The 23849-nt window shown below is 36.6% G+C and overlaps 5 protein-coding genes and 2 pseudogenes across 10 annotated transcripts; 5 read left to right on the top strand and 2 right to left on the bottom strand.

The window, feature by feature from the left end:
• Positions 1-174: 174 nt before the first annotated feature.
• On the top strand, positions 175-3552 carry DMC1 (DNA repair (Rad51) family protein). The gene is made up of 14 exons (XM_018119546.2): positions 175-249; positions 336-418; positions 1016-1107; positions 1199-1270; positions 1364-1402; positions 1503-1560; positions 1655-1700; positions 1846-1891; positions 2358-2419; positions 2564-2630; positions 2712-2804; positions 2888-2956; positions 3045-3123; positions 3299-3552. The coding sequence occupies exons 1-14, from the start codon at positions 233-235 to the stop codon at positions 3550-3552; spliced, it is 1077 nt and encodes a 358-aa protein (XP_017975035.2). The 5' UTR covers positions 175-232.
• A 507-nt stretch (positions 3553-4059) lies between these two features.
• Positions 4060-7056, bottom strand: LOC18603065 (stem-specific protein TSJT1). The gene is made up of 4 exons (XM_007034815.3): positions 6659-7056; positions 5234-5474; positions 4993-5113; positions 4060-4510 (listed from the first exon to the last, which is right to left on the bottom strand). Exons 1-4 carry the CDS (start codon positions 6859-6861, stop codon positions 4320-4322), a joined length of 756 nt encoding a protein of 251 aa, XP_007034877.1. The 5' UTR covers positions 6862-7056; the 3' UTR covers positions 4060-4319.
• A 1062-nt stretch (positions 7057-8118) lies between these two features.
• On the bottom strand, positions 8119-11581 carry LOC18603064 (emp24/gp25L/p24 family/GOLD family protein). The gene is made up of 4 exons (XM_007034813.3): positions 11261-11581; positions 10582-10768; positions 10268-10375; positions 8119-8589 (listed from the first exon to the last, which is right to left on the bottom strand). The coding sequence occupies exons 1-4, from the start codon at positions 11468-11470 to the stop codon at positions 8456-8458; spliced, it is 639 nt and encodes a 212-aa protein (XP_007034875.1). The 5' UTR covers positions 11471-11581; the 3' UTR covers positions 8119-8455.
• Positions 11582-11741: 160 nt separating this feature from the next.
• LOC18603063 (perakine reductase-like) lies at positions 11742-15050 on the top strand. Its single transcript, XM_007034811.3, has 7 exons — positions 11742-11910; positions 12659-12829; positions 13191-13394; positions 13495-13667; positions 13783-13879; positions 14018-14171; positions 14476-15050. Exons 1-7 carry the CDS (start codon positions 11857-11859, stop codon positions 14688-14690), a joined length of 1068 nt encoding a protein of 355 aa, XP_007034873.3. The 5' UTR covers positions 11742-11856; the 3' UTR covers positions 14691-15050.
• A 146-nt stretch (positions 15051-15196) lies between these two features.
• On the top strand, positions 15197-18476 carry LOC18603062 (perakine reductase-like; annotated as a pseudogene). The gene is made up of 7 exons (XR_016025893.1): positions 15197-15678; positions 16246-16416; positions 16708-16921; positions 17017-17189; positions 17357-17453; positions 17575-17728; positions 17990-18476. The product of XR_016025893.1 is annotated as a perakine reductase-like (transcript).
• A 143-nt stretch (positions 18477-18619) lies between these two features.
• Positions 18620-23134, top strand: LOC18603061 (perakine reductase-like). 4 transcript variants are annotated; one of them, XR_016025891.1, is made up of 9 exons: positions 18620-18931; positions 19078-19172; positions 20152-20322; positions 20848-21051; positions 21150-21322; positions 21470-21566; positions 21705-21858; positions 21998-22270; positions 22996-23134. XR_016025891.1 is itself a non-coding variant. In XM_018119404.2 (8 exons), the coding sequence occupies exons 1-8, from the start codon at positions 18802-18804 to the stop codon at positions 22171-22173; spliced, it is 1200 nt and encodes a 399-aa protein (XP_017974893.2). In that variant the 5' UTR covers positions 18620-18801; the 3' UTR covers positions 22174-22434. The 4 variants fall into 4 exon arrangements, 2 of the variants coding, with proteins under 2 accessions (XP_017974893.2, XP_007034871.3); XR_016025892.1 differs by having other exon boundaries at positions 22978-23113; XM_018119404.2 differs by lacking the exon at positions 22996-23134 and having other exon boundaries at positions 21998-22434.
• On the top strand, positions 22983-23830 carry LOC148763367 (early light-induced protein 1, chloroplastic-like; annotated as a pseudogene). Its single transcript, XR_016025894.1, has 2 exons — positions 22983-23137; positions 23232-23830. The product of XR_016025894.1 is annotated as an early light-induced protein 1, chloroplastic-like (transcript).
• The last annotated feature ends 19 nt before the right edge of the window (positions 23831-23849 follow it).

Here is a 23849-nt window from a genome sequence, read left to right as displayed (position 1 = left end):
GTATAGATCATAACCGGCTCTGAACTCTCAAACCAAACGGCTAACAAAGTCGTTCTCATCTCACAAATGCAAACGCGGATCTCAGGCGTCGTTTAGAGGACATTCCATTGCACAAATATAATATAAATAATGTCCTTCGTTAATTCAATCACATTCAAATAAAAAATCTCCCTCTCTTTTTCTCTCTCTCTCTCTCGCGGAAAACAAAGAGCAATTATCTACTGCAACGAAGATGATCGCTACTCTCAAGTAAGTTAGACATTCCTTTTGCATTATTGTTCTTCCTTTTTCTTTTGCTTGTTTGGATCGTAAACGAGAATTTGCATGAAAATCAGAGCTGAAGAAGCAAGCCAGCTGCAGCTGGTGGAGCGAGAAGATATCGATGACGAAGAGGATCTGTTTGAAGCCATCGACAAATGTAAACTATTCTGATCCATCAGATTCTCGTTTTGTCCTATTCACTCTTCGTCATTCTATGTTTTTCTGCTATTGTTTTTCTTTGACGTATTAAGTAACATTCGCATTGATTTCGTTTTGAAGATTTTTGAATCATTTCTATTGTCTACGATTCTTCATGTTCTCGCTTTAGCTTGTTCGCTTTTTCAGTCTACACTTTGATCGTCTTTTTTTCGGATAATTTTGATCGTATATTTGCGATTTAAGTTTTAGACTTAGTTGTTGTTTTGAAGATCTATGACTTGTTACGATTTTCAGGAGTATTCTAGAAATTCTATTTCTTTCTCCGTTCGTTTGAGATTAATTTTTGAGCCTCGGATCTGCGTTCCGTTTTTCTTTGTTTCAACACAGTTGTAAATCTAAGCATGTTTCGTCGACATCCCTTGAAAAATTGTCGTTGAAGTAGATGGATTTGAACATCTCTCTTTGCTATGTCATCAAATTTCATTATACATAGAAAGATCATTTAGATTTTTAGTATTTTTCCATGCTTTAATAAGATGGTCAACAAGCTGTTCAGTATATTGGATTTGAACTGCAATTTTTTTTTTTTGTGCAGTGATATCTGCAGGAATCAATGCCGGAGACGTGAAGAAGCTTCAAGATGCAGGAATCTACACCTGCAACGGCTTGATGATGCACACTAAGAAGGTAAATTTAAATTTCAAAATAATTGGAGTTTTTAATTTTATGGCGGTTATTTTTTAAAAATTTATTATTTATCTTCAATTTTCTTTTGCAGCACTTGACTGGAATCAAAGGTTTATCTGAAGCTAAGGTTGATAAGATCTGTGAAGCTGCTGAGAAAATAGTGGTTAGTTAAATTAATTATTTCATTGATTTGTTTCTCTTTTTGGCCCTTTATCAAATTCCTGACTTCTAGCTTTTCCACGTTTTATTGCCTCAGAATTATGGTTATATCACTGGAAGCGATGCTTTACTAAGAGTAAGTTCAAATTGTATGTTTTCTTTTTAATTTATTTATGTTTTACGGTTTACGGTGAAACTAAATGCGATTTGGGTATTTATTGTTTTTGGCTTTGTAGAGAAAATCCGTGATTCGCATCACAACTGGAAGCCAAGCCCTTGATGAACTCTTAGGGGGTAACTTTTGCCTTTTGGGAGATGTTATATTGCTGTTAAATGATTTCTTGATTAGAGTTCTCTGTAAATGATTTTTTTGCCTAAACCTTCAAAGGTGGCATAGAAACTCTGGCTATCACAGAAGCTTTTGGAGAATTTAGGTAAGGAAAACAGCACATAGTTTACTGCTTTCTTCATATGGACATTAAATACTACTATATCATTTGCTTGTTAAAATCTTTCCTGCTGGTTCATGTCTACCCTAATGCATGATTAAATTGCCTTCTAATCCCAATGTTGATTTAGGTCTGGCAAAACACAGCTGGCACATACTCTATGTGTTTCTACACAGGTTCCTTTCTCACCTTTGTGATCCATAATTGTGAGATTTTTATAAATCCTTGGGAATTGGGAATGAAAGAAGATATTTAATTTTCACTTTGTTAAATAAACTTCAAACTACGTTTGTTATACGGTTTGATTTGCAGGAGATTCGATTTGTCCCAAATTGACTCTTGGAGTGAGATAACCCCTGGATATGCCACATGTCTGAAACATAAAAATACATAATAAATCACGTTTGTTCATTGATCTTTGGATTTGTTTTCAGCAGTAGGCAGGAGTGCAGGAGTATATCATAATTGAGAATTTATTTGCCGACCAAATGAATTGTTTTCAAGAGCAGGTTTAGAGAACATAAATTAATATTGCTAAATTGTCATGCTCCGTGGATGGTATAGCTTTAGTTCAATTAGCTGACTATATTTACCATCTCCACGTTGAACTTTGTTGATCTGGTATTTATATTGCCTTTGCAGCTCCCTACAAATATGCGAGGTGGGAATGGGAAAGTGGCTTACATTGATACTGAAGGAACTTTGTATCCGTTCTGTTCTTACTTTTAATATTTTAAGTTACGTATTATTGTTTCTCTTGCGTGAGAAGCTAACAAAAATAAGAGTATTATCTACAAAGAATTCCAAACTAGAGTCACTATGTTTTCTTCAACTTCACACACTTGCAGCCGGCCTGATAGAATTATACCCATAGCCGAAAGATTTGGGATGGACCCAGGAGCTGTCCTTGACAATGTAAGCATTAATATCCGTATAACCTCAATTGAATTGTAGAAACAGATGTCGCGTATTGCTTATTTTCTTTGAATGTCAAAGATCGTTTATGCTCGTGCGTACACATATGAGCATCAGTACAACCTGCTTCTTGGTTTGGCAGCAAAAATGTCTGAAGAACCATTCAGACTTCTGGTGAGTCTCGTTGATAGAATCATTCTATAATGTTGATATTACGGAGTCTGTTTGATCATGTTTGTTTACGCTCATATTTTCAGATTGTGGATTCTGTCATTGCTCTATTTCGAGTGGATTTCACTGGGAGAGGAGAACTGGCAGAGCGCCAGGTAGAAAAAGCCTATTACAACTTACATATGTAAAACCTTGGTTTTGAGTCTGTTCTCTTTCATCATATGAACCGTTTGTCATTTGCAGCAAAAATTGGCTCAGATGCTCTCCCGATTAACAAAAATAGCTGAGGAATTCAATGTTGCAGTCTACATGACTAACCAAGGTACTTTTAACTCCGATCGGTCCGTTTAACCTCTTTAATTTTTGATCCTTTCCAGAGGCAAAGCTACAAGTCGACAACCAAGATCGTTAGGCAGCAAATTCGCTACCTAATTCTACCAACTGGGCCCCAAGTAGAGGTCCATTTCTAAATTATATTTTTGGATTGTTTGTTGCAGTAATCGCCGACCCTGGTGGTGGAGTGTTCATATCAGATCCAAAGAAACCAGCCGGAGGGCACGTGCTTGCCCACGCAGCCACAATAAGGTTGATGTTCAGGAAAGGCAAAGGTGAACAGCGGGTCTGCAAGGTGTTTGACGCCCCAAATCTTCCTGAAGCTGAAGCAATATCCTTACCTGACCACTGTTACTGTTTTAAATTCGTTCAGATATTTTTTCAAGTCCTGATTGCCCATATGACTAACTCCAAATAGTATGGATAAACCCAAAATGGCTCACCAGCAAGGTTCATCATGATCAGCGACCTTAATAAAGCCTCCTCATATAAAGGATGAGAAGAAATCTTACCTTGCAAAGCAACATTTAAGTTTAGTACCACTGTTGTTTAGTTATCCTTGACAAAAGAACGTCTTTCAGATAACGCCAGGGGGCATTGCAGATGCAAAGGACTAAACTTAGAGGTGAGACCAAGATTGCTACCTACACCAGACAGGGCAAAGTAATGTACTGACATTTTCTTTCTATCGACAAAACAGTTTTTTTGATTGACTGTTTATAGTCCCTCCTTTAGAACTTTAAGTAGCAGGAAAGGATTTGCCTTTCCTTGTATAATCTACCCATACACTGAGTTCTTTTATATGTGCGGACAAGATGGAATACCTAGCAAAGTTTTCCTTTCGCAAAGAAGTGCACAATGTGAGCAGCAGAACATCAATCTTCCAAAAGCTACTAGAGAGGAAAAACCAGTTAGACAAAAGAGATTTGCAGCCTTTATGAGAAGAAATATTATTCCATGTTATGTACCACGTCAAGCTCAGTTATGATGGTAAGCAAACATGTACAGCTGCATAAAATGCTGTCTTAGTTTTAAAAAAGCTGACAACAATTTAGAGTTTGAATATCCACTAGCTCAGCCAAGTCATTGAGATAGGATATTAGGAATTGAAGACTAAGAAAGATGGATACAACCAGGAGGCTCACTAATAACAAAAGCCTTGCTAAACAGGAGACATTTCTAAGCTCAGTAGTGTGAGGACCAGTTTGCAGCACTTCCAACTTTTTTCATTCCAGTTGGTTCCTTTTTCGTCTCTACATCCACACTGAAAGTTGCACCACAAACCTGACCTGAACTGTCCACCCTTGGCACAGGCTTCAACTCATTAAGGGGATGCTCAAAGCTCCTTAACCCACCAGAGGATGTAAAGAAGCACCCTGAAAGAAATAAAAAAAAAAATCAGCAATAAAACTCTCATACTCCTGAATTCAGAAAATAATCATAGTTAGGGATAACAAAGAAGAAGCTAAAAGACATGCATGAAGATAAGGAAATAGACAGATGATCCCCAACATTAAACTAATGTTTGCATATAAAAGAACATGGAATAATTGCGACAGAATAACAATAAAGGAAACGTATGCAAAGAGTTATATCATATGCTAATTTATGCATAGAAATCTGTATGCCATCCCAGTTTCCATTCCACCTCGACTTTCATCCAATTTCCAATTCACCTTGATTTTCGCTATGTCATTGTACACTAGTCTCTAAATCCACTTCAAACATGCTTTAATCTTTACCCAAGTCTATTCCCCCATTTTGTCCAATCAGATTACTTAAAAAAGTAGGAGAGCCTAAGCATGTCAAATAACTTACTAATTGACAATAAATTTAGCATATGTCCATGAAGTCTTACCTTTGGGGAATGGGGCAAAAGACTTCCCACAGCCCTTCTTCACAGTCTCCACATCATCAGCAAGAACAAGATGGCCTTCAGCATCTGTTCCCCAGAAGAAAGGTACACTTCCATCAGCATCCTGCACAAGACAAAGGTAAAAAACTGAATCATATTGGAGACTAAACTTGATGAAAAAAATCAAATAAGCGACATCCATAGCATTAGATGACAAAAATTATGGACAGAAAGGTTTACTTACAGAAGCTATAAATGTGACCTTGGAAGAGCTATCATAGAGAATAAAAGCAAACTTTCCCTGGATATCTCTTACAACCTGGTCAGGAGGGTAAGGGCCTCTATCTCTGAGGGTCCTGTAAGCTTCAATGACAATGATCCCCTCATTTGCAGTTTTGTTCAAGCCATATTGTTGCTTAAGAAGAGCAACGTTCTCAATGTGGCCTTGAAACAGGCAGAAAATGTCATCCACAACTGCAAAAAGTCTGGAAACAAAAAAGGAAGAATATGAAAAGGTCAATTTCTCAATCTCCACGTGAAAACAATAAAAGAACAGAACAACCTTATAACTTTTTTATAATAAATTCTGATATAGGAAATAATTAAGTCATGAAGTTATTAAGTATGATCATACGATTTTAAACTGGCTTCTCAGGGAAGTTGAGTTAAATAAACTAAACAAATTATGCAAAATCCAAAAACATGTTCAGTTCAAGAAGGAGAACAGCGTCGATACGATGATCATGTTCAATGAAATAATTAATCCAAAAAGAATATAGAATAGAATAGATCCAATCAAGTCAATCTATCTTCTGTCTCTCTCCAAACCATAATATTAGATCTTTAATTTTGGACTATACTCAATGTCTACATCCCATGGTAAAACAATATCATCTAATAAAACAAATCATGCCTGGTAAGGCATTGAATTAAAGAAAACAAAGAAACAAAAAAAATTGTTATATTAAAAGTCTATCACAAAAGAACTTATGTTGTGCATGATTAAATGACACCCTACTCAAGGGTTTCACCAGCAGAATTTTCTCAAGCTGCATTCTCATCACATAATACTAGAAAACAGAAGACAACTCAAAAGATAAGTCATCAATGACTAGCAGACAACCATTGATGCCAATTATTCTTTTCTTTAGATATTTCATTTTCTTTTTCCCTTTTCGGTAAGAAAACAATCAACTAACAATTGCATCTATAAATCACAAATCTCATACTGCCTGTAAATAACAGAACAACCAACAAAATATCAAGTAATGTGAAAAAAGATCTAAGAAGCAAATCAAACCAACAAGAACTTGGATTACTCCAATTATATAATCACATAAAATCTTTGTATCACATTATAAGCCATACAAAAAAAAAGCACTATCACAAGTACAACTCATCTACATAGCATGATTAGATTAAAGTAAAACAAATGAAAAAAGAAAACGGAGAAAACAAGAGCAAAAACGCAAGAGAACAAAAGGCGAAAAAAGACGAACTTTCTACAAATTTTCACCACGCCATGAACCAATAAGCAGAGAAACAAAACAACCCAGAAACGATCGGGACTAGATCAATCAAAAACCACCAAGCAAGAAGAGAAAAAAAGAACCCAAAAATGAAACCTTGTGCATCATGAAGAAGATGAAAAGAGAGAGAAAATTCTTACCTTGGGAGAAGTGGGTTCTGCTTTTCAAGAGAGTAAGCCATGACACCAGCAGAGCCAAGATTGACGGTAACAGAACCAGGGTGAATAGAGCCAAAGTGGTTAGCCAAGAAGCCATTTTGGAGAGCAGACACTGCCTCGGAGTGATCAGGAGCATTAAGAGCATCTGGGCTCTTGGCAACCGATTTGTCAAAAACTGCCAGCATTTTTTTCCCCTTTGTTTGCAAAGATCCAAAGCTCCCACCGAAGCAAAACCCAAAAAAGGACTCTTGATCTTTCTTTGATTGATGGGTATCGAATGATAGAAAATCTGTGACGTTGTACCAAAAATTAGGAATGTGGAGTTTTGTGGGAGAAATTTCGGGGAATTATATAAGCACTTTAGGGCAGTTTTCCATTTCCCATACAGCCCTTGTCTGGTGAAGATTTATAAGAACTATAAGAAAAAAAGATACAATATTCTCAAAGTTTCCGTGAACGGGGTATTTTATCTAGAAAAATCAATGGATATTCTCAAAAAAGAAAAATTGTATTAAATGTAAAATTTAGTTATGACTAGGATGATTTTAATCTATTTGATTAAGATATGCTTTTATAGTAATAATAAATTTAATAAGTATATTAAAAGCACTTGAAATAAAAATTATAAATTCATTTAAAAATAAAACCATTAAGTTACAGGCTTAAACGTGCTTTATGGTCCCGTGATTTATGGTTAACTTTTCATGGTAAGTATCATTAATCAGTGATTTTTGCAAGTGCAAAATAACAATTCAATTAATTGTACACAAAATATAAAAAAAAAAAAGTCTTTGACTAAATCATAGTTAAAGAATGAAAGGGTAGTTTCGGAACTTAGGATTCATAAATGATTTTTAGTACAGAAATTGTCAGAACCTATCCACCAAAAAATTGGTGGAGTGGCAAGTGGCGGTGGTGGACACAGCTGTAGAATATCATAAAAACTATAAAAAATAATAAAGAGAAAGCCTTCTTTTTGAGAAGGTAGATGCCTCATGGGAACAGAAAAAAAATAGAAACAAAAGATTTGATACAAACAGAAAGCAGATACGAACAAGTCAATGATTTGAGGAATGGGTACAAATTTGTAGTCAATTCTCTACTAATTTCCAGAAAATTTCAGAATTAAATGTCTACATTCTTTTTTGCCCTTTTAATGGGTCCCATTTTCTAGTCAGCAAAATATTTTTTTAATAAAAAAATAATTAGATATCTTGGGGCTAACAAGGTTCTGAAAATCTGTTCCCCCACCTGTCACTTGCTAAATACATCATATGTGTCACCAAGATCTCTGACATTTTTGTAAGCTTGCACATGTAAACTGACAATGGTCGGTGGAATGCTGGCTAAATCTTTTATACAATCCTTTTTACTGTATTGACAGTTTTGAGGGTTTTTCCCTGAAGTAATGGTAGCTTTGCAATAGAAGCGAGAAACCAAACTTGGCAAATTCTTCTATTATTCATGACAGCCATTATTAATATTAACTATTAAGCCAGCCCTCCATCAGACTGGATGGAAGCATTGTACAGCTGCTAATGAGGCTCAGGATAAGGAAAAAAAAAAAAAAGGTAGCTCAAATTTGATAATAGTTAGTCTAAAACATTTAGGGTCGAAAAGCTACATTGTAATTGAAATACAAGACTCGAATAACATAAAACACCAAAAATGATCTGTTACACGAATCGGATTTTTGGTGAACTCGTGACTCATCTATAGGATTTGTCCCTGTGACTCTCTGGTTAATGGAACAGAGAACTAAAAGTATAATCAGGTGGCTCAAACTCGGTTGTATGCAACTGATTTGCTGAAGAGCTGGCGGATATAGATGACTTGAAGTGCACTAGCAAGAGCTAGCAGAACGTACTCTCCAACTGTGTAGCCTATAACACGCTTTCTGGTGCTCTCATTTGCTGCAAGCAAATGTCAATCATATGGTATATAAGGAACTATTGCAAAGTTTGCCATATTCACAGACATTACAGCATGGCATTGGTATTCTACAAATGTGATACAGTCATATAGATGCCAGTGACTTCCAAAAAAAAATATAGATGCCAGCGAATCAAATAGGAGAAAACCATCAATCACACAGTTATCCTGTACAGTAGACATTTCTTGCTGCACTAAGGTCTCTTTGAGCTTAGCTTCCATGAATAAAGTGGGGTGCAACTCTCCAAAATAAAGTAAGAACAAAAGGATAAGAAAGTCTACAATTCCTATTAGCTCCAACAATTTGCAAACACATAGAAGTTCTGCTGTTTGAGTGTTCGTATGTTAGTTTCACAACTCAACAAGGCCCTAATAATAAACTTGTTGAAGCATTCATAGGCTACTACTGGAAATTTCGATGTAGAAATAAAAAATAATAACAATGTTATCAGAGGATACCACAAAGAATGAACACAAACAAAGATCCAAACGAAACTACCATTACACTTGTAATAAATACACATAATCTCTTGGAGTATATCATGTACTTTCTAGAACCTGAGACTTCAATCTCTATTTTCTCCAGAATAATAAATAGATGCCTAAGAAGTTTCATATTGATTACCGCAGATAATTTATTGATCCTCATACATACACACATTCATAAATATGTTGTGAATATCGCAGGAAATTGCAAACCATAGAATTAAGTACCAAAAAGAAATGAAATAAAGCAAACAAATCTGCATATTCATAGACATCTAAGTTGAGTGCAATGCCTGACAAACTTCTGATATCACAAGGCACTGGGAAATTGTATCAAACAGCTTATATTGGATGCACTGTCAATGTATAGTATCTATACCATCACTTAACCACATAGTGCTATCTCATAAATGTAGAAAGGTAAAGTTCAAAAGTCATCCAAAGTAAATATTTTTAAAATTATGAGTATTTATTTTTGAGGGTTCCTAACTATTAAATTTACTATTAACGAGATAGCAACATTTGGTTCACTGATAGTGTATAAAATCCATAAAATGACAATGCATCAAATATAAACCCTAAATCATATATGCATCGGTCTGCAAGTTTTTTGTCACTCTAGATCTCTCAGCAATCTGACTATTTATTACATAGGAAAATTTCTCCTTTCATGAGTCTAATGCTAATTAGGCCAAGATTTCTTTCAAATTTTGGAACCATGCAGCCAGTGGCTATCTCGTTAGTTTCACCAAACTGTACTTAGCACTAAAAAGACACATTTCATGGAATTTACTGTCAACTTAACATATCTCCTCATATCCATGCTTATTAGTAAGAATTTCTCATAAAATCAAGCAGGGTAACAAACTATGGGTGGCTGAAAAGAATCTAAATGCTTATAATGGCAAAATTGTTGAGATGGTAGGTGTCTTGTTGGTTCAGATCAAGATTGTAGGCAGTCACATTGTCTGAGAAAGAGATAGAAGAATGAAAAACGAACCAAAATAAAAACATATAAAGAGGCAACTCTTAAATGACAAAACCACCCCAGTAGCCAAAAACAAAGGGAACTTTCTGCATAGATAATATCTGCTGGCGGCTCACAGACTAAAACTAATAAATAGTAATCCCTAATTATCAACTCAACGGATAAGCAGGATAGTAGCAACTTACTATTACGATGCCGAGCATCACGTGCTTTCAAGTACTTTTGTTCTGCTGTTACAGACTCCAAAGCCTCTCTCAGCTCAGCAATTTTCACATTAATTGGGTCCAAATGTTCTGTAACAAAGAAAATCATTAAAGACAAATTATCAACTGTGAAGGAAAATAACAATAACATGCAATGTATTCTACAAACAGGGTACAAAAAACAACTCAAATGTTAAAGAGTCAAAATTGAATGCCAATGATAACAGTGATTCACAGCTTGCACTACAAAGAAAGAGATATAGGCTTCAAAATACGCCAAGGAAAAAATAACGAACCATCTTTGGCAAGATCATGCTCAGTGGGAATATGGCCAACGTGAATATAGAAAGAAACAGTCTCTGGTGTAGAGTAGGGATTGTGAAAACAAAATTTGTACATTCCACTTCGTGGGGCCTTAAATTCAAACTTGTCCCCAGATGTCCCCTTCAAATTCTGAACTGTATTACCCCCAGGAGAAGTCACCTGTATGAAGCAAGAGGTTAGACAGACTATAATCAGCTCCTTTTCAAGGAAAATCAAAAGCAAGCATTCCAAAAGACTCCTTAAACAATACTAGCAACAACAAACTAAAATTCGACAAAATTAGATATCCTATAGATCCAATCAAGTCAATTCAAATGCATGACCTTAAACAAGAAATCCCCTTTTCAACACACTACAAAAGTTTACATTAACCTTAAACCCAATAAAATCAATCACCTGGGGATCAAAATTTCACTAATTAAAACCCACCCAAAATGATTCATCAAAGAAAGTCCCCATGATTCCAGCAAAAACAAGATATCAAAACTCTTAAAATATCACAAAAAAAAAACCTGTAATCAATTCAACGGCCAAGCATAAAAAAATAAAACAGAACGTGACCTTTACTGTAAGGAATCCAATACCCAGACATCAAATCAACCAAAATTCACGAAAAAGACATCGCATTTAGAGATCAGGTAATAAACTCACAGTGAAATCAATGCCGGGGTGATCAGAGCTCCAGAAAATATCGTGGTCGACGACGACAAAGTTGCCTGAAACCGTGTCCCCTTCGTAAAGCACGTATTCATACACGCACTCGACTTCGTTTACGGTCACCGAAAGGGAGGAGACGTTACTCACCCAATTCAAAAGAAGCAAAACCATCAAAGCCCACATCTTTCCCCATCCCTTTTCCATCTTTTTGGATTTCGATTTGGAGTTTTTTTTTTTTAACTTTTTTTTCCCTGATTTGATTTGGTTCAATTTCACGAAGAAGCCAGATGTTTGGACTTTTCACATTTATTTGAGCTTCCACTACCGAACAGTTAATTACTTCCGTATATAAGATTTAAAACGGCACCGTTTCGCTTGGCTGCATTGTGGCGACGTCTTTTGCCAAACCTTGGCTGCATATTGGCTCAGTTAATAATAGACCGGACAAGTCGTTTGGGTCGGGCCGGGCTTGCAACTGCCAAAATTTGGCAATGGCAGATGAAATAAAAGGTTGTGGGCGTGTTCCATTCAATTAGTAAAGAAAGCATCTTCAAAGTGAAACTGAGCATTGGAGTTTTGGCTGTCTGAAAATGGAAGAGAGGGTCCAGATGCCAAGAGTAAAACTAGGCAATCAAGGCTTGGAGGTAAACAAAACTCAGATTATACTTGCTCAACCAACAACTCAAGATTTAAAATTCAACTATTTGCCAATAACTTCAATGATAGGATGATAATACTTTAGTCTGCTTGTTTCTTCGTTTCCTTTTCTGGGTTTTATTTCTTCTTCATGTCTCATGTTTATGAAACTTAAAATTACTAAACTTGGGCAGGAAAGAATTGGAAAAAGGGAAACTTTCTTTTGCTTTCATTCCAAACTACAGTATGAGTGGAAACATGGATAATTGGTAAAGTCATTTGAATCCTATGAAGGAGTTCATGGTCAAAAAAATTGGTAAGAAAAAGAAAAAAGGACTGGTGTATACTCCCTCTAGCTATTTCCCAATTAACGTTCTTAGTCCTTCTCAGCAAACTTACTTCATACTATAAAAAAACTCATTAGTCAATTTCAATTTGGTCTTTACTGTTTTTTGCATCCTATTCTAAGTTTGGACTCACCTTGATATGGAAATGTTTTTGATTATTACTTGTTCTATGCCAGAACAAGATCATATGGACAATAACCAATCAAATATAGGATTCAGATTCTAAAGTTTCATTTGACAGCTCAATTTATAAACAACTTAATAGAATTGGTAGTGTTATTGAATGGTACAAACATAAAATTTTATTTTATTTTGCTATCTTATTAACTGCTATAATTTGTATTTGTAGTATTTTTGTTGAACGATGACTAAAGTCTTTTCCCTCATCGTGTTACCTTCTGGCCTGCAGGTTTCTAGACTAGGTTTTGGATGTGGAGGGCTTTCTGGAATGTTAAATGCCCCTCTCTCGCATGAAGATGGATGTTCAGTTATAAAGGAAGCTTTTTACAGTGGTATCACCTTCTTTGATACAGCAGATGTCTATGGAGAAAACCATGATAATGAGATCATGGTTGGCAAGGTACACTCTCACCATTTCCTCCCCTCCTCCTTTTACTTGTTAAGCTATTACATCTCTTCATTTAAATGATAGATAAAATGATTTACTATACATCAACTTAAATAACCAATACAGAGTAAGTATGAGGAGATGCACCAAAGCAAATCGGAATATGGAATAAAACTGTGAATCAAGCTTCTGCTTCGCTTATATGGAAGGACTTTGATTGTGAATATATAATATTTTTAATGTTTTCTGTCCAAAATCTTTTTATGGTGAAATAGCCTGAGAAACATGTGGAGTCCATCTAACTTTCAAAAAAAAAAAAAAAACATGTGGAGTCTAGCACACATAAACAAAATTAATTTTCTTTTACTTTTAGGCCTTGAAGCAGCTTCCCCGAGATCAAATTCAACTAGCAACAAAATTTGGTATTATTGTTTTAGAGGGGCTTCAATTTGAGATCAAGGGTACTCCTGAATATGTTCGGTACTGCTGTGAATCTAGTCTTAAGCGGCTTGATGTGGATTATATTGATCTCTACTATCAGCACCGTGTGGACACTTCAGTGCCAATAGAGGAGACGGTAAGTATCAAGAGGCCTTTAATCATCTTACTGATAATCAATTTAATTTGACTCATTAGATCTTGTAACTGTTAGCCTTGATATGCTTTTCACAAGGCAGATGGGGGAGCTTAAGAAGCTGGTGGAGGAAGGAAAAATAAAATATATTGGGTTGTCAGAAGCTAGTGTTGACACAATAAGGAGAGCCCATGCAGTTCATCCCATCACTGCCTTACAAATGGAGTATTCTCTTTGGACCCGTGAAATTGAAGATGAGATAATTCCACTTTGCCGGTTTGTCAGATACTTACATTGGTGAAAGATTTTTTTTCCTTTCTTGGACTTGATTTTGGAGAGGCATTATTTATCTCACCATGCTTTCAATCGACCCTCAAATCTATTTGTACAGAGAGCTTGGGATTGGGATAGTAGCATATAGTCCTCTAGGTCATGGCTTCTTTGGTGGGAAGGCAGTTGTGGAGAGTTTGCCCAGTGGGAGTTTGATTGTAAGTGACCAGAAACAAACTCTTAATAATGCTTCAATATTTTGTTCGTATGTTGGAGTTTATTTACTTGTGCAATAAGTACATGGCTAAATTTGACTCTTGTTCAACTTACACCAATGTGTGGCATCCCTGGAACAGGGGATGCATCCAAGGTTCTATGGGGAGAATTTAGAGAACAACAAAATCATATATAATCGGCTTTCCAATCTGGCGACAAAGCATGCCTGCACAGTTGCTCAACTTGCTCTAGCATGGCTTCTACACCAGGGAGACGACATGATCCCTATACCTGGTACATCTGAGTTCTCTCACTGTACATAATCTTCATACTTATGGAATTTAATCCGCAAGCCTCCCCTCACAGAAGCTACAGGAATGTTGTTAGTTAAGTCCGCTTTAAGGGCTTTGCTCTATATTGCAAATGAATTGCTACTTTTCATAGTGGTGCACATATTGAGCCTTACTTGATGGCTGCTGACCTTCGTTCTCAGCTGCCTAAATTGCACTGCAAAATTTCTTCATGAACATGGTTTGCAGCTTCATTTGAGGTTATAATAGTTTGATGAATCTTTGTTTTTCTACTTTGAATTACACAGGGACAACTAAATTTAAGAACATTAAAGAAAATATTGGTTCCTTGGCACTGAAGCTTACACAAGAGGATTTGATAGAAATATGTAACGCTGTGCCTATTGATGAGGTGAGTGGCCCTAGAGAAGTGGCCAGTTTATCTAAATATGCCTGCAAGTTTGCTGATACCCCATCAAATATGAAGAATGTTACACAAAAAGATAGAGTTCGTCTGGAGTAAAACATACTTGTTGAAAAGGAATGAGAAAAGCTGAACTTGCTTGTAGCTGAGAGCAGATCTCTTGGAGAAGTGCTGAACATTTGTGAAGAATAAGAAGTGTTCTAACACCATCATTACTGCATCAGGAATTGCACGCTGTGCCTTTGTGGATATGAAAATTCTCCTCTGTTGTTATCAAGGTAGCTTGTTCTTGGAGAAAATAATGCATGTCATGTTGATAACACAAGGAGGCAAAATCTCCTTTGTGATTGAATTTGTAATGTACTGTATAGAGTTGATCTGCTCAGAACTGTCCTAGTTGCTTCAGGGAACTCTCTCAAAGAAAGGTACAACTAAATAAAATGTTACCTAGTTCTTAAATTAAGAGACTACCTGTGCTACAAGGCACAAGACTCAATTTTCTATAGATTGTTTTTCAGCTAACTCTGTAGATTTCACGGTGCATTCAGAGTTTACAATCCCACACAATGTACCATATGTACCAAGAAAGAACATTTGTTGCTTACCAAATGGTTTCTGGATCCATGATACTTTAAAGTCTGGAAAGTTCAGGTTGCCAGTTGAAACCTATCTTTAAATAAAAAGGATCATGATATACATGTTGCTCTTGTTACAATCAAGGATACAATCAAGGATGATATTTTGGCCAAGCATTCTCGAAGGGAAATGCTCTTGTCATATAAACAAACTAAGTGGGCACCAATCCCTTTATCTCCTCCATCAATATAAAAATGGTTGGGGTCTGGCTGATTTGTTTAAAAATAAAAGGAAAAGTTGGTAAGTCAAACAAGAGAAATTGCTATGGTATTTGAAAGCGCTGAGTCTTCACATTACTTTCCAACTACAGCTGCTAGCCAGTATCTTAAGACTTCAATCAAGTCCTTTTTTAACTGAAGGCAACTTCAATCAAGTTCTATTTTCTTTCAAAATGGAGAAGGAACCCCAAATTCAATTTTCAAGAGTGAAATTAGGCAGTCAGGGATTGGAGGTAAGCTTAGTTTTTACTCTTTCACAGAATTGGATTAAGTCCAATGCTTAGACAAGTATCCTTAAATTTGTTGTACAAAAACATCTATTATATTGGTCAGTTTCCCTTCTTCATCGACATTATCATCCAGCTTTTCTGATAGATTTGGACCTTGTGTCAACTGGTTCATGCTAGGATACAGTTTCAGTGAAGTAGCAATTCGATTTCTGATGATTTCTAAACTGCATTAAGTTTTTAACAGGACTTTGGATCTGGTAAATTTAGTTTGAAGTGGTTAACCTACAGAGTTAGGAGCTGGATTTTCTTGGACTAGCAACTTTTGGTATAGCTTCAGTAACTTTGATCGGCTGGAATATCTGGAAGTAGTTTACTCCAGTAGACTGGTATGTAAAATGATGTGTCATATGGATGAAGGTCAGATGAAAATTAAGTAATTTCATGGTGCTTGAACTAAATGAAATAGAGTCCTCCAAGTTCCAAGATAGTTTTTGCATATTCCATTCATTATAGCCATCAGTGATGTTGGAGAAATTTTATTTTCTTATAATATTCCTTTCTACCCTGCAGGTTTCCAGATTGGGACTTGGATGTGCAGGACTTTCAGGAATATATAATGCTCCTGTCTCCCATGAAGATGGATGTTCAGTCATCAAAGAAGCTTTCAATAGGGGTATCACCTTCTTTGATACAGCTGACGTTAATGGTGAAAAACATGATAATGAGATCATGGTGGGCAAGGTACAATTCATCATATCCTCCTCCAGAGTCCAGATTAACCTTCCCAGCTACGATTTCTATATAGAACAATGATATAAAGAATGATTATACAGCAAAACAAATGGGACAAAAGTCAAAGAAAATGCTCCAAAACAAATGATAATACTGATATGAAAAAGTTCACATGGGAAACTTTTGATTCAATTAGATGGAGTATCTTCAATGTGATCTGTCGAAGATACATGTTCTACAGCCCAAGCAACATTTAGATTCTGACATTCATCAGCAAATTTCTTTTATTTGCATTGTTAGGCCCTGAAGCAGCTTCCTTGAGAAAAAAATTCAACTTGCAACAAAATTTGGTATCATCAAATCAGAATCAAAGGGGCGTCGTCTAGTTGAGGTCAAGGGTACCCCTGAACATGTTCGGGCTTGCTGTGAAGCTAGTCTTAAGAGGCTTGATGTGGAATATATTGATCTGTACTATCAACACCGTGTGGATACTTCAGTACCAATTGAAGAGACAGTAAGTATCAAGAGACCATTTGTTTTATGTTCTGTTAGCTTAACTGCAGTAGAACTTATAGCTCCAAGGATTGCTTTACTTTGCTTCTTGTAAAGATGGGAGAGCTCAAGAAGCTGGTTGAGGAAGGAAAAATAAAATACATTGGGCTATCCGAAGCTAGTGTTGATACAATAAAGAGAGCACATACAGTTCATCCCATCACCGCCTTACAAATGGAATATTCTCTCTGGACCCGTGAAATTGAAGATGAAATAATTCCACTTTGCCGGTATGCTGATATTTTGCCATGAAGTTTACAGAACAAGTTTGCGAGACACTCTATATCGCTGATAGCTTTATGTTCTTTATTGGAATTTGTTTTAGGCATTGAGGCCTACAATACTTTAAATAAGTTTTCTAAGTAATTTCAACCTTTTTTTGCATCTACTCATACAGAGAGCTTGGAATTGGAATACTGGCATATAGTCCTCTTGGTAAAGGCTTCTTTGGTGGGAAGGTAGTTGTGGAGACTTTAGCCAATGGGAGTCAGTTGGTATGAGACTAAAACCAAATTCTCAGTAACTGCATTTTTCTTTCTACATATAAGAGTTATTACTTTTGCAGTAACTATATAAAGAATGTTAGCTACAGAAATTGGGTTATTCCTGGAACAGGCAATTCATCCAAGGTTCACTGGGGAGAATCTAGAGAAGAACAAACTTCTATATACCCGACTTTCCAACCTAGCTATAAAGCATGCCTGCACAGTTCCTCAACTTGCTTTGGCTTGGCTTCTCCATCGGGGTGATGATATAATCCCAATCCCTGGTATGCTTGGGTCTTTTTTCCACAAATAATGTCTTCATACTGATATGGATTTGATTCCAAACCCGTCCCCCTCTGGAGGTTCAGGGCATTTGCTAGTTCATTCAATAGATTTTCTTGATACTTTCTAAATGAAATGCTTCCTTTTAATAGCGTTGCACGTATTTTGAGTACAATGCTTCTGCATCAACATGGTTTGCAGCATGGTGATGGGATTAATCTTCCTCTTTATTTTTTCTTTATTATTGTTTTGAATTTATGCAGGGACAACTAAAGTTAAGAACATTATAGACAATATTGGAACCCTGGCATTGAAGCTTAGGCAAGAGGATTCGAAAGAAATTTGTGATGCTGTGCCTCTTGATGAAGTAAGTGGCGAAAATGATTTAGGCGTCTTATCTAAATATGCCTGGAAGTTTGCCAATACTCCATCAAAGTGAAAAAGTTTACATGAAAGAAATAAATGAGGCCAGAAGGAATCTCCATCAAAGTGAATAAAATTACAGAAGTTTAAAGCAAGTTGCCGTTTTTCCTATGTAGTTCAATTTTCTTGCTCATAATTAGGCAGAAGAAATCTCCATGGAAAAGAGAAGTCCATGTGTGATGCCTAAGTTATTATGCTAAAATTAACGGTGTTTCTTTTTTCCTTTTGGCATATAAAATGCATGTCCAGGCAGTGATTCTGGATATGATAATCTCCCTTGTGATTGTATTGGTGCTTTGTGATAATCGAGTTGATTTTTTTTAGTAATTTATTCTTGCTTCTGGGCACTGTCTCTCTCAGAGACATATTAAGTATTCCAAAGAAAGTGTAAATAAAGTCTTATCACCTTGGAAGAAGTATAATTCCAAAGAAGCTTTGAGGGTTAGTTGACAACTTGAAAGATAAGAAGCTGATATCAACTACATTGTCATTCAACAACTACCAAGGAAGGTAGAATCAAAATGTCAAGCCCTTAAATCCAAGAGAGTAACAAGAATGTGGCACAGCCTTCTCACATTCTTGTACTGCATCAAAAGGCATTTTCTAAATAATGAAGAACCATGATATTTGTTGAATCTTCTCAAAATAGAGGATGGCATGTCGATTCAGGATTTCCATGGGGTTACTTCCAGCATTCAGCAGACCAAGATGCTTCTTTTTTAATACACGAATAAAGTGGAAAGTCACGTCTGGTAGTGGCTCCCTCCATCAATATAATAAAGGTTGGTGGCATATCATTGATTTTTTGAAAGAAAATAAAAGAATAAAAAAAATGAAAGGTTGGTAAGTACGGAGGTATGATTAACAATTGAAGAATATTTAATTTCTTTACTACCTAGGAGTTTGACAGTTTACAATTTTCCTCCAGCTAGCATCTTCCACCAATATCAGGTTGCTCTGAAAATGGAGAAGGAAAGCCAAGTTCAAATCCCAAGGGTGAAACTGGGAAGTCAAGGATTGGAGGTAAGCCTTAGTTTTTGTTTTCCTTTTTCACCCCTCTCATTGAGCTGGATTAAGTCAATACTCAAATACCATAAACGGGTGTTCTTTGCTATACGAAGCATATCATATCGAGCAAAATTTATTTGTTCACCATGACAAAAAGAATCACCCTTTAATGGCCAGCACCATTTTTCAGCAGCCCAGAACATCCAGCAGATATGATGTGACAGTAAAGTCTGATTGTTTGAATTTCCAATCATGCATTTTTTTTATGGCAATTACTTCCAGTGATCGTATAAAGGGGCTTCACAGTTCTTTGAATAAAATTTGTTAATTATTCCAGAGAGTTGGGGACTTGGGGTTCCCTGGGGATACATCTGTCTGATGACTGTTGTAACAGTGCAGTGCTCTTGGCCTCTTGATAATTTTCAGAATCAGGATTTGTTGCTAAGATTTGTGTGGATGACCTTGAATCTTGATAAACAGTTTGGAATGCTTTTTTCCTTGAAAACAAGGGTAAGAAATGGGCAACAGAAATGTCTTAGCTTTGTGGCCAACCAGAAAAAAGTTCCAAGCTTTGACTTCCCAACCATTTGTCTTTCTTTTTCTTTTGTTTTTTCTTCATGTGAAACAAATCTAAAGCTGTACTTTGAAGACCAGCCGTTTAAAGTTGACCTTTGATGCTAGATATAGATTAAATGACAACTATTACTACAGTGAACCGTATATAACAAGGACATCCTGGTAGAAAAACCCCTAAAAATTATGGGAATTAAGGACTGCCTGTCAGCTGTAATTGCCATTGTGATCATATTGCCATGGAAATTAGTTGCATCAGTGACTTGAAAAGTTCTTTAAGGAATTATGGCTTTTCTTGGTTATTCTCATGGTATTGTTATTGGCATATATCCAACCCCCTCCACCCCCAATAAAAGAAAAGAACCACCAATAAAAGAAAAGAAAGAAATATTTCTAATAATAGCATCCATATCTATTTCAGGTATCTAGATTGGGCTTTGGTTGTGGAGGATTGTCTGGAATATATAATGCTCCTCTCTCCCATGAAGAAGGGTGTTCTGTTATAAAGGAGGCTTTTTCCAAGGGCATCACCTTCTTTGACACATCTGATCTTTATGGCGATGATCACCATAACGAGATTATGGTTGGAAAGGTATCTTTCTTACTTCAACTCCAAACAAAGAACCTCAACCTTTTTGGTAATATCAAGTCCAAAAATAAAACTAGCAAATTTAACAAATTGTATCGAAAGAAGGGGCAGGGGCACTCACCATGAGCATCAGGGAGAGGAATGTGAAGCACTCAATTTATACTTATCAAAGAATGCAGGTTAGGGAAACTGGTCAGAATACACAGTAAGGCTTAACAGCACCAATTTGTTCAAGAACTGCACTGATCAAACTTAAATTGAATTTCTGTTTTGATAAAGATATAATTTTCTTTTGTAATACAGTCAAGGGTATCTCAGGCTTTATTTGGACCTAATCTCCCCCTGGGACAATTTTAAGGGTGCACTCACCTACATCAATCTAGTGCATTCAAGATTTTAGTTAACCGAGTGCTCTCCACAAGGATCAAACCCTGATTGACAAGGAAAAGAAACTCCTCTCTTTACCAACTAGAGTAAGATATGTAGGGTCTCCTGAACACATATTGATACATTTTTTCCATTTCTCAGGCTTTAAAGCAGCTTCCACGGGATGAAGTGCAATTAGCAACAAAATTTGGAATTATTAGGTTTGAGGGATTTAGCTTTGGCGTCAAGGGGACCCCTGAATATGTGCGAAAATGCTGTGAAGCTAGCCTTAAGCGGCTTGGTGTGGACTATATTGATCTTTACTACCAGCATCGTGTAGATACTTCAGTGCCAATAGAGGATACTGTAAGCAATACCATGTCGCCAACTCTTCCTTTACATTGATTATAGTTCATGACTTTGCTTAATGTATCAAACATTTGAATTGGCATTTGCAAAGACAGATGGGGGAACTCAAGAAGCTGGTAGAGGAGGGAAAGATAAAGTACATTGGGCTATCTGAACCTAGTGTTGACACCATAAGGAGAGCTCATGCTGTTCATCCTATTACAGCTTTAGAGATGGAGTATTCCCTCTGGACTCGTGAAATTGAAGAGGATATAATTCCACTTTGCAGGTTTGTTAGCATTTAGCTATGATGTTGCACTCGATTAAGTAGATATGTAGGTTTCTTTCACTCATAAAGAACTCTGATCTTCTAATCTTTATTGTAGCTTTATGTTAATTCTCACTGTTTTCAAAATTCAACCGCCTCTTTCCTCAGAGAGCTTGGAATTGGGATAGTGGCATATAGTCCTCTTGGTCGAGGTTTCTTTGGTGGGAAGGCAACCGTTGAGAGCTTGCCTACTGAAAGTCTTTTGGTACATCAAATGCATATGAGTTAAAGATTCTAAATTTCAGTTGTTATCTCAGAATTTTTTTACGAAAACCATATTCATCTTATATCTCTCTTATGAAAGATCTCCTTTTTTTAATTCACATTGATATTCTTGTCACAGGCTATGCATCCAAGATTCACAGGGGATAATTTAGAGAAGAACAAACTTGTATATGCCCGTTTTGAAGACTTGGCTCGAAAGCGTGGACGCACCCCTCCTCAGTTAGCTCTGGCATGGTTACTTCATCAAGGAGAAGACATAATTCCAATCCCTGGTTTGTCAGCCTCTCATTTTTCTTTCAAAGTACCATCTCAGCATGGTTAAACAATGAAATTTCTTTCAAAGTTACAATCCCAATTTCTGCCCATGCCTAAATTAATGCTGCTTATCATTTTTTTAGTTGTATTTTACAGGGACAACAAAGATTAAAAACCTTGAAAACAACATAGGATCCTTGGCATTGAGGCTTACACAAGATGATCTGAAAGAAATCGGTGATGCAGTGCCCGTTGAAGAAGTGAGTGGCCTAAGAGATTATGATGTTTTTGCTGACTATTGTTATAAGCTTGCAAATACCCCAAAAAAGTGATTGCAAATGTAAGAGAATTGCCAAAGTCAGAGCCTCTCGAAGTGAAACTTTCTTTGGGTTTCTTCTATGCTGGTGTCGATGCTAGCAAACTATGAAGGTGACATGAAATGCTTCATTGTGATTTGAAATTACTTTTATAGTCTGAACCATTTCTACTTTGAACTCTGATACACATTGCTGTCTATGGAATTCTAAAACAAATGTCTGTAGATTTTTTTTTATACATCTGATGCTTTAGCGAGGGTTTCTAGAGATAAAGAATCATTGCACATGGCAGCTACAATCTTTCAGAATAAAACTTTTAAGCCAAAGAAAAGTTTATACTGTACCAGGAAAAATCACACTCCTGATCTATCCATAAGAAGAGAAACTCATTCCAAATAGGCCAAGCCCCAGTCAAAGAGGCTCGCAAGCATGTCCAATAACCTGGAACAGCTAATGGGCTCTGATCTGATTCCTGCAAAAGTAAAGCCCACTTCACAAACGTCTCCTTCATGTGAAAGCAAACAAGCCTACATGATTCAGTCACTGTTGAAAGTTAGATTTGAAAATGACGTGGACCCAAAATTTAACCTCACCCTTTTTTCTCACTTGCCACTCTATATAATGGCAATGCTAACTAACCTTACAGCCTTACGTCAATGCAATGAACTAGTTATATTAGTAGTAATTAAACTGCATTGAGTTGCTTAAATTACTACTGCATTGAGTTGCTTAAAGCTTTATATCAGTAATAACAAGTTCTTGGCTTCATGCTTTTTATCATAGTTTTCATCATTTCAATTACTAACTTATTGTTCAAAGCAAAAATGGCTGCATCAGTTGCCATGCAATTGCTCCTGGCAAGTCCTCTGAGTACAAACCTCACCAAAAGAAGTAGGGCCATTCAGTTTTTTCCTGTAAAACTAAATCTGTGCCTCGTTTACAAAGGAACGCCGATGCTTGCGTACGCTGCTTGGCAGAGGTACGTTCATTGATTTGCTAGTTTCCCTGGTCATTTGAACATGCATGATGCAGGGTTTTGATATTTACGTAAACCCCCTTTTTTGCACTTTCAGGACGAGGAGGAGGAGCATTTAATAGAAGCACCGAAAGCGGCAAAAACTTTTCTGGTGTGTTATTTAGTGGAGCAGTAGCGGACAGGATCAATGGCAGGGTGGCGATGATTGGCTTTGTTGCAACCATGGCAGTCGAGTTATCCAAGGGCCAGGACCTGTTTTCTCAGATATCCGACGGTGGGATCCATGGTTACTTGGAAGCAGCATTGTGATAACGGTTGCATCTTTGATCCCGTTGTTTGATGGGGTCAAAGTGGAGTCCTGTTCGGTGGGGTTCTTCACCTCCGACGCTGAGCTGTGGAATGGGAGATTTGCCATGTTTTTATTTTCTTGCTTTGGCATTCATTGAATGTTTCAAGGGTCAACATGTGAAGATCTTATGTACTTGTTTATCTCCATCAAATGGAAGTGAAATCTAGTTAGAACTAGTTAGAATACTCTTAATAAAACTGATCTGTTGGAAAGAGAAATTAAAAATAGAAGTATATCTGGTGCATATACAATCTGGTAATCTAAAAATCCTTCATTAGTCATTACAGACCTAATCAGCTTTTACCATCAAGCACTAAAAGTCGAAGCCAATACGGGGAAAGGGCCGTGAACATTTCCTGTTTATGG

This window comes from Theobroma cacao, chromosome 4 (genome assembly GCF_053813885.1).
Source record: "Theobroma cacao isolate CCN51 chromosome 4, ASM5381388v1, whole genome shotgun sequence".
NCBI lineage: Eukaryota > Viridiplantae > Streptophyta > Magnoliopsida > Malvales > Malvaceae > Theobroma > Theobroma cacao.
This window is presented reverse-complemented; position numbering and strand designations above follow the sequence as displayed.

Coding starts and splice junctions, on each gene's coding strand:
- LOC18603065 (XM_007034815.3), bottom strand. CDS start 6,861: ATGCTGGCAGTTTTTGACAAATCGGTTGCCAAGAGCCCAGATGCTCTT. Junction 5,114..5,233: donor AGGTCACATTTATAGCTTCT/GTAAGTAAACCT, acceptor TGTCTTGTGCAG/GATGCTGATGGAAGTGTACC. Junction 4,511..4,992: donor TTTTGCCCCATTCCCCAAAG/GTAAGACTTCAT, acceptor TATTTCTTTCAG/GGTGCTTCTTTACATCCTCT.
- DMC1 (XM_018119546.2), top strand. Junction 1,271..1,363: donor AAGCTGCTGAGAAAATAGTG/GTTAGTTAAATT, acceptor TTATTGCCTCAG/AATTATGGTTATATCACTGG. Junction 2,631..2,711: donor CAGGAGCTGTCCTTGACAAT/GTAAGCATTAAT, acceptor TGAATGTCAAAG/ATCGTTTATGCTCGTGCGTA.
- LOC18603064 (XM_007034813.3), bottom strand. CDS start 11,470: ATGGAAAAGGGATGGGGAAAGATGTGGGCTTTGATGGTTTTGCTTCTT. Junction 10,376..10,581: donor GCATGATCTTGCCAAAGATG/GTTCGTTATTTT, acceptor TCTTTGTTACAG/AACATTTGGACCCAATTAAT. Junction 8,590..10,267: donor TGATGCTCGGCATCGTAATA/GTAAGTTGCTAC, acceptor ATTTGCTTGCAG/CAAATGAGAGCACCAGAAAG.
- LOC18603061 (XM_018119404.2), top strand. CDS start 18,802: ATGGCATGTCGATTCAGGATTTCCATGGGGTTACTTCCAGCATTCAGC. Junction 19,173..20,151: donor TGGGAAGTCAAGGATTGGAG/GTAAGCCTTAGT, acceptor TATCTATTTCAG/GTATCTAGATTGGGCTTTGG. Junction 21,859..21,997: donor AGACATAATTCCAATCCCTG/GTTTGTCAGCCT, acceptor TGTATTTTACAG/GGACAACAAAGATTAAAAAC.
- LOC18603063 (XM_007034811.3), top strand. CDS start 11,857: ATGGAAGAGAGGGTCCAGATGCCAAGAGTAAAACTAGGCAATCAAGGC. Junction 13,395..13,494: donor CAGTGCCAATAGAGGAGACG/GTAAGTATCAAG, acceptor TTCACAAGGCAG/ATGGGGGAGCTTAAGAAGCT. Junction 13,668..13,782: donor GAGATAATTCCACTTTGCCG/GTTTGTCAGATA, acceptor CTATTTGTACAG/AGAGCTTGGGATTGGGATAG.